General features: G+C 29.2%; 1 protein-coding gene across 3 annotated transcripts in view; it reads left to right on the top strand.

The window, feature by feature from the left end:
- Positions 1-9,603, top strand: part of LOC130899344 (5-hydroxytryptamine receptor-like) — a 191,710-nt gene that overhangs the window by 22,448 nt on the left and 159,659 nt on the right. For all 3 annotated transcript variants that reach the window (XM_057809253.1, XM_057809235.1, XM_057809246.1), the window contains one exon: positions 3,536-4,134. In XM_057809253.1, coding sequence (XP_057665236.1) covers positions 3,765-4,134 — 370 coding nt within the window. In that variant the 5' untranslated portion in view covers positions 3,536-3,764. The remainder of the gene's footprint in view (positions 1-3,535; positions 4,135-9,603) is intronic.

Below are 9,603 nucleotides of genomic sequence, written 5' to 3'. Positions count from 1 at the left end.
GATTGCTAACAACGGAGCATAGTAAAGAAAAGAATGTAATCAGAAGAAGATTCAAATTATATGAAGGGGGTTTGATAGAAATTTAACTTTTCATAGTTTAATAACTGAGTTGGAATTTCTGGAACCGCGGGTGATATTTACGCTACCACTAGACCAAAATTCACAATTACATTGTCTGACGAGCTTTGTGAGAACCAAGTTATCGTCTTCAGAGACTGAAGTTGGATAAACCACTTCGACGAGAAATTCCACATTCATTCACATTTCTATAAACTATAGAGTGGATAATAAGGAATATCCCGATTGTTATATTAAGCAAAATTATCATTTTCAAATGCATCCAACAATTTATTATTGAAAAAATTATATACCAACTTTAAATTATTTATATTTATTCCCTGATTATGATAGACAGCGTACTTAGCAATATCTAATGTTTCTGTTTATCCATATGAGCTATTTTTATCGCACATTAACATAATATATTATCCAAAAATTGTTTTAATATATTGTAGGATTTATGGATTAATTTATAACTTTCTCTTTTTAAGATGCTTTCTAATTATGTGTATAAATAGGATTGAAAGGTACCAGAGCAAAGTTTTCTGCTTTGATGGTAGAAAAAAGTGGTTTTACAAAGATATTTCTTGTAAGTCTATGACGGTTAGTCAACCGTTAAGTTCAACCACACTCTAAATAAAATCCCCCCCGAATTAAGGAAATGAAAAGTGGTAAAATTTTATAGGTGGACATTTTGTATTGAGCTTTTAGATGACATGCTTTTTTCGTATCAAATATAGTAAAAATATCGTTCACATATCTGTACCATAACTTGGGTAAATACTAAAACTCTTGGCTAATCTGCTTTTCAAAGTGACTCAAGAATAGTTTAGGTATAAACGGTGATAGGAAATCGCCCACAACTGTTATTTTAGGTTGTTTTTTTTGTTTTGTGTAATTTTTGTGAGAAATACCTCACTATTTACTGATTCAAGGAAAATTTCCTCTTTTCATTTTTTATCTAGTTACTTATTGCGTATTGGTGGATGTATGGTGATGTTAAACTTCTTTTTATCCATGTAGAGGTAATTAAAAGCATGTAGATGGCAAAACAAAGTAACAGAAATTTTTCCGGCTCGATAATCAATATTTTTTAATTGATTTAAAATGCATATATTGAATAAAAATTTAGGAAAATTTTGATTTATTATTTATTATCAACATATTTAGAAATTTTGAGCCTATTGAGTGAATTACTAATTCGAACGAACTTTTTACTTACTGTTCAAATTTAGTTCCAAATGTTTATTAAAGCATATGTTTGTATGCAAATATTCTGAGTGTTATTCACAAATTGTGATCAAATTTAATTTTAGAATATCCATCAAATGTTCTATTTCGAAACAGAATTGAAATCGATAATTTTTAACTGTCTTTCAAATTATGTTGATTGTAATAGACATAAAATGTAAATTTTATTTGCAACGAGATATTTTTATCACCAAATTATATCTGTAAGTGCTTATATTTTCAAAATTCAATTGTTAGGTATGAATTAAAATGTAGTTTTAGAGTCTCCACAAATTATACAGCGATGTTGAAAAGAATGGAATGTTGAATAAAAATTAATGATACACATGATAATAGCTTTAAAAGCTTCTAGACAATTTTTTTCTTACTGAAATTCTGGACAGTTCAGAAAACTATGTCAAACTGTTAGTCTTCCACTACACTTGCTACATTCTTTGGATAACCATGAGTAATTCAATTTGTTTCAATCGAATTGGTCTAGTCAGTATTTTGATCGTCATCGTTCTGTTTAAATCTTTCCCCTAATTAACTTCTCCATTATGTATTTGTAATTAAACGCATTAGCAAATTGAATATAAGTATATAATTTAGAAATTCTTTGAAGTAATTTCATTAATTCTACATAATGTTGATACCATTTACGTTGTTTGAGTAACGCTATGTTGAAATAAACATTTATTTGGACTTAACATGTTTTGAATCAGTCAAATCAAGTTTTTTTCACATAATACGTTTCACATATTTCAAAAAGGAGGCAAATTATTTACTGCGATGAAGAGGTTACTAAGATTACCTGCTCTTTGACTGCTTAAGTTCTCAAAATGAAAAATATATGTATTAGACAGATATATGGTGATTGTTAATAAATGATAAATACCGACCATAATTCTACTTTTAGCATACACAATTCAATATTATGTCACCCGTTGAATCCTGTTTTCAACCTGAGTAGCTAATTTTCCAGCCAATAACTCCTTTTGCTCAACTATTAAACTATTCATTGAAACAGGAAACTTCAACTTTCCTATTGCCACTAGCAACCTTTTTTTATAATAGGTACCTTATACATTATTATAAAAAACTATAAACTTCCTAAGCGGATTAACAGTTATACAACTCTTTATTAAAGTCTTGAGCACATAAAATCGTGTCATTATAGGATTAGCAAATAGAGACATAAAATCAAGTTTACCCGAATATCATTCAGAAATTATTGAAAAACTCAAAACTAACAAAAGGAAAAGCTAACTAGATATCAATACATCCTCGTATCTTATCGGTGTCGTGTTTATGTTTGGCGTTTAGCCTAACCCAATAACTCATTCCTTGTTGGAATGATTTTATTCGATTTTCTGTTATTATGACTTAAACGTAATGGCTGCCTGTGCAGCGGTAGTAGTTGGATATACAATAATGTTCCAAACTGGATTCAAAGGAGAACAAGTAGTTCGACTTCAAACGATGACGTGTTAAATTTGTTAAATAATAAGCTTCTGCAGGAAGATCCAATAGTATAGTATAAAAACTCTTTAAGGATGTTTCAGACGCAAGTACCTTATAATTATTGAGACGCTGTTTATCTAGGACAGTCATCAATGTGATAAAAAATTAAAAACTCCATCAACAAATCATGGAATATCAGAAAAATATATATTTTAATTATAAAAATTCTGGAAACAGAGTCAAACATAAGAAAAGAGAATTTTTAGAAATGGTTCGCATACATGAAAACAAAACTGTAAAAACGACATTGAAAATTTAAGTAATATTTATATTTTATGAATGTCAATGTTACTATGAACCATCAAATATTGCTACTTAGTTTTAAATATAACAAATTGGAATAAAAAAAATATTCAATGTGATTGAAAATAGATTTTTATTTTGATATTCATGTGTCAGGTGATCTATTGATTTATATAATTATGAAAATTGTCAATGATAAATTATATTAAGAGTGCAATAGGTTGAAACGTCAATATTTCATGCTTTCAAAAGAAATTTTAATTAAAAGAGATCTAAAATCAAAATTGACGCTAAATTGAAGTCGTCTACTTTGGTGTTTCATTTCTACGTTCCCAATAAGAAAACGCTCATAAGAGGCTATATTTATCATGGAAAATCCTATAATTCAAATAAATTTGTTATTTAACAAGTGTTTAACCTCAATTGTATATCACCTACTCCAATTAATGGAATTGAATTGTTTCCTTATTTGTTTCAGATCTAAATGAAAGAGAAAATACCCGCTGCATCTGCCGCAACAGGACCAAATCAATAGTAAACCTAATTTTCGATTTCGATAATCATCATACTCCAACGAATATAACCGCAATAATTATAATGTTAAACAAATGGGCAGTGATTATTATAATATTCAATTTTAGATGAGAAATACTGTAAAAAATATAACCAATGATTTTCAGTTAGATCAATGAAATTAATTTGAAAAAATGCAAATCAAATATCAAACAGCCCCTATTTCTACGGTTCCTATTTCTTTTGCGATCACGGAATCACCTTTATCGGTAAACACTACTTCGACATTCTCAGGACCCATAGAACTGGCTCTCACGACAATCTTAAAACCTATTTCAACAATAGATTCAGATGAATTATGGCATCCGATAGTTTTTAACGAAAATTCTAGTCTGTATTTTGAGAATATTGATAACCTTATGTCGTTCGAAATCGGAAACGGAAGTTTTAACAGTTCAAGTAAACAAAATAGGACAATAGAAATGAATGATGCTACAGTGAAGTTGGTTTCTATGGTTGTTACGGCCTTTTTTCTGGGATTTATCATTTTATCAACAATAATAGGTAAGTGGAAAATATGCACTGAATAAAAATTATCGTTGATAACTAGTATCATAATTCACATGAATAAGCAGGAGGAGGATTGACGAATCTAAATCTAAAACACACTAAATCAGGAGTCACTGGTGTACAAATAAGTTGAATGTTTCAATGTGTTTGCTACTGAGCAGTTCTGCTATTTAATTCTGGTTTGGATAAAACTCTCTTCGGAAATCGCTGGATCTCAAGTATATACCTTTATGATTTATGGCAACTATGTCGAGCACATTTTACAATTTGCTAGATATATTTTTAAAGAGCTGACCAAAAATGAATAGAGGTTATCAGCTCTTTCCCAGTTGAAGAAATCTTAATTATCCCAAATTTATAACAGCAATACTTTTTATCAATAGCATTAGTGTTCACGAATAACAAATAGTCTCAAATTTATGAATGAATGAATTTAAAACAGTTTGGTTTATTACTTTAGCACTAATAGAATCTGACATTCTAATTCGAAAATGGATATTTATTTCAAAGGTATAAGATTGATGTTCAACAATATATTTCTAATTGAAACTTAGTGTAACTTATTATTTCTTTTCACATTTGATTTTATATGAGAAACTTCAGGTCTAGTTCAAACGTTTATAGCCTGAATTTTATTATTTTGCTAAACTGCATTCACTGCATTCTTGTCCCAAATTTCAATAAATTAACAGATCTTTTGTACTCAACCAAATAAGGTGCAAAGCAAGCAACAAGATCTAAACTAAATAGGTGTCAGTCTATCAGCATAAATAAATGTTGTAAGATTGGAAATATTTCGGACAGAGAAAATATAACGGAAACCTAAGATTTTCCTTGAGATATTTGTAAGAAGTCCTGTTGGTATATATAACCTTAGGCACATTTTTTCAACTTCCGAAATTTTGTTCGTAAAATGTTACTTTTGTAACAAGTTTAACAAATTTAAGGATTTATTAAGTAAGTGAATATAATAATCATAGTATGGATAAGCAACAAAATAACACGTTTCTGTTGCCCACATCAATTGAGTTCGTTTTTTGTCTTATCCTTTTCATTCTTCTGTATGACAAAACATATGAGGGCGTTTTCCAATGAAAAAGTTATTTTACCATGAAAATATATTCTATTTTTCATAATCTTCTTTCAGCTCCACACGATCAGTCCAGAGTTTACAATGCTCTCAAGACACCAAAAAAAATTTATTTGAAAGGTTCCGCAAAATACTCCTCCACAGACAACTTTTCATAATTATGAAATCGCTTTTCTCCAAGCCATTTTTTAAAGTACGGAAAGTAATCGGGAGATCAGATGAAATTAATCTGGTGGAAGAAGCATATATATATATATATATATATATATATATATATATATATATATATATATTTTCCGAGCTTTCGAATAGTTATGTATTCATCGTCTGGGAAATATTTCTATCAACGTCAATTTGAATCTGAAGTCTGAAAATTTATACAAGCATTAATACTATCAATAACCAAAAATCTAAATTAATTATTTCCCATACGATGAATATGGAAAATGAAAGCTCGGAAAATATATTGAAGTTAGTCCACTTTGGTGTTTCGTTGCCACGTTCCCAATAAGAAACCGCTTACGATCTTTGATCGGTCAATTTTAGGGCGATTTTCAGTTGAAACTATTTTTTTGAGAAATTTCACAATTCACCATTCTATAATTTTCTAATTCAACTATGATTTGGATACATATCATTGAATAAGTGAGATACCTCTTTGAAATTTCTTCTACAATAACCGTAATCTCTAATCATAAGAATAGCTATTGTTATAATATCGAAGAATTATACGATTTTGATGGTTGTATTTTCAATTTAAGATATTATAAAAAACTGAAGATATATGCAGGGCATACTGTTCAAATAAAAATACTTTTGTAGATAGTTTGAATAATTGAGAGAATTTTAATCAAGAATTTTCTGTACCAGAAATCGAATTATCTGCAAATAACATGACTTTATGAATACAGTAGAAATATATTTTATTAATGAAGTATCTTCCAAAGTAATTGTAGACCGTTTATTTGATCCTAGCGTGGAATTTCGACCAGAAGACATAAAAAGACCGCATCAGTCTACTTTAAGAGTTTGAAACGAGTTTTCAATGAGACATTTTCGCCTGAATGAACACCTGAAGAAACTTAAATTAGTGGAAGACGATTGTACATTCTGGGAGTTAGAATAGAAATCATCTATTCACATGTATCCTGAATAGCAGCTGGTACAGAATTTTAGAACTCATTTCCTAAGAACATACTGGACAGAACAGGAGAATAGTCTAAACTGGAGCTAGTGAATGCCCTTTAATTTATCAGGAATAAAAAACCAACGCATAATAGATCCTTCTGAACTAAGTGAATTGTTCCCCATCAAGCATATATACTTGACTCAAATAAAAATAGTAGTAATAAATATATATTATTAAATAACAACCATTTATTATGCAAAATGTATTGCTTCTCTTATTATCAAAAAAGATTTATCAAAGTTATTTTCTCAAAAAAGTTTCACTCGTAAAACTTATAACTTTCAGGTTATTTCTATTTAACTAAAAAAGTGACCATAACTATATTAATGTTATTTAAAATGTCCTACCAATTTTCTGTTATATTTGTGATTTCCTTGCATATGATTGTTCTCAAACGATCAAAATTATACGCGTTTTATTGAATACACATTCGATATCGCTATATTTCTAGTTAGAACTAAATTTCTAATATATCAGACTCAGACAAAATTAATTTCCAGCAACGATTAATTTGTACTTCAGTTTTTATTTTCTTCATAGTTTTTACCAATTACACGTTTTCCCATGAGTTTCAAAAAAAGAAGTTAATAGATCGTTGTAATAAGAAATCACACATTTTACATAATTAAGGGTATAAACTGTGAAATAAGATATTTATGTTCTATGAGATCTATGAATGATAATGTTGACTACATTTGATTCGGCTTTGAGAAATTTACTATGTGAATAGTTGTAGTTATTTCTGAGAATGCATCAAATTATTCAGTTATAATCTCGTAACTGAAATTTATTTAGTCATTTAAAATATCTTCATAAACCGTTTAACGCTGTTAGTATTGCAAATGCGTTCTATTAAATTGTCCTCTTTGAAAATTCCCTTGTTAAATCAGCGAGCCACGTTGAGCGGATCTGATCTATATACATCTAATTCATAATAGATGGAGGCTTGCATTAGAAATCCGACTTAGCTCGTTCGACTTATATAAACTAAGTAGATTATTAATTTCTATGAAGTATATCAGATTTTGAGCACCATAGTTTTAATGATACATATAGATTAGGCGTATCAATTTTTATTTTTCACTAAATCGTTATTTCGTTACCTAAGAAATTCTTCAAATGTAAGCTGGTTTTGAGATTATAAGTGAGTTAAATGTAGGAATATTTGTCAAATAATACGATGGAAGAGTCCTATTTTTATTTACTACTACCATACTTAAAATCTTTTAAAATTAGATAAGTTGAATACGATATATTTTTTATTGTTTAAAGGCTGTTAATTACGAATTGATGCCAGTGGAATTGTGTGGGAGTAATTTGTGAATTATATTCAGTTGAAGGTTAATATATATCGATTTTAACTCTGAAACATATCTCTCTCATCAACGTAATACTTTCAATGTTAATACTATAAACTTACGAATTCATGCTAAAGACAATTGTTCAATACATTAATAATGAGTATTGTTGGAAAGAATTCCATTCTCCTGAAAAACAAAGTTTATTAATCAGCTTTAAAGATGTAATTACTTGGAAATATTTAATTTTGCTAAATATTTTCATTTCGCTTTCTAATTGAGTACGTAAAATAAAACTTCTTGAATATAAATGTACATTACTTGTTTTTATAGTATGGAGTCTCCGTACTAGGTTTCAATAGGTATTGAAAACTGAACATGCGACTATTATTCTTGATCCAGGTCTATTAAATTTTTAATGGATTAAAACAAGCATTAAAATCAAAAAGATCACGAAGTAGGTTTTTTTAGATCCGGCTTGTTGAAGTAATAGGATATAAGTATTGCAAAACTTCTCTTTATTTTTCAGTATTAAAAAATAACGAGAAAATGCTATAATTTTCATAGTATGCATTAAAAAAACTTTATACTGCCGCAACGCGACAGTAGAGAGGCAAATGAAGTTTGGAAATGAAATAAATGTGTGAATAGTGTATCGTTGCGTTGTATCCTGAAGAATCTTTGAAGTGCTATTCAGTCTTTGTCTTGTATTGAATTGCCTTATATTGAAATAAAAAGCACAATTCTTTCTCTGGTTGTAGAAATGGGATAACTTTGATTGAAGAAATTTTCTTATAGTTCTGTTATTGCAATATAACTGCAATTTTAAAAAATTCATTCTAGCTGCAACTCTTCTCTCTATAATGATAAATGTCTTTATAAAGATTCAGATTTTAACAGATTTAGCTTGCAACGATGAGAAAATGAGAAAGTAATCATTGCAAAAAATCCTTAGAACGCTTTTAAAGGAAGAGATCAGAAAACAAAAATTAGCTCCTAAACAAGAAATCACCTTTTCATTATTTTCTCCTAACTCTTGAAATCAAAAGCATCAGTTCAACATGTTTTAATAATAATACTAACTTCAAATACTTTTCTTTGCTATCCATGTTGTTGATTTCAGTTCTATAGAATTCTTCTCTATAATTATCTGCATGATTGGTAAAGTATATATCTAGTTGATATTTTTTATGTTCTTACGGCTTTAACGGCTCATCATGACTTATTTCATGATTGTTTGATTAAAATTTTGTGTTGATACAGAATGACATGAATATATACAATACTTCAGTTTTGAAATAGATAAATAAAAACAAATATTTATAATTGGATATGTCTTTTTATTTTTCAAAATATTCTCCACTAACATCAATAAACTTTGGCATGCGTTTGAATCAATTGTCGAAGAATTTTTCCATTCCGATTAGGTACCTCTAGAATATATATTTGGAGCACATCAACCAATTCTTCAGGTATATAAGAACGTTGACCTTACAATTCATTTTCGATCCGCGGCAATAAGAAGAAATCATTGGGTGCCAAACAAGGACAGTACGGTCGATGGCCTATCAACGATGTTTTGAGTGTTCAAAAAGGTATTTGTTTTAACTGATGTGTGAGCTCGCATTGCCGTGGTAGAGAATGATTCGTCTTCTGCGATTTCCTGATTTTTTCGAACACTTCTGTGCAAGCAACTTTTGTTGGATTGGGCTTGTCTTGAAGGATCCGTACAGTCGATTGTTGTTTAGAGTCGGGTTTATATGCATAGATCCATGATTCGTTGTCTGTCGAATGAATATCGAATTGAATGTATGCGTGTGGAACTAATGCCCAAGTATGCCTCATTCTCACGATAAGTCGGATGGCGATGTTGTAATATCAGTTTA

The sequence above is a fragment of the Diorhabda carinulata genome, chromosome 1 (genome assembly GCF_026250575.1).
Source record: "Diorhabda carinulata isolate Delta chromosome 1, icDioCari1.1, whole genome shotgun sequence".
Taxonomy (NCBI): Eukaryota; Metazoa; Arthropoda; class Insecta; order Coleoptera; family Chrysomelidae; genus Diorhabda; species Diorhabda carinulata.
This window is presented reverse-complemented; position numbering and strand designations above follow the sequence as displayed.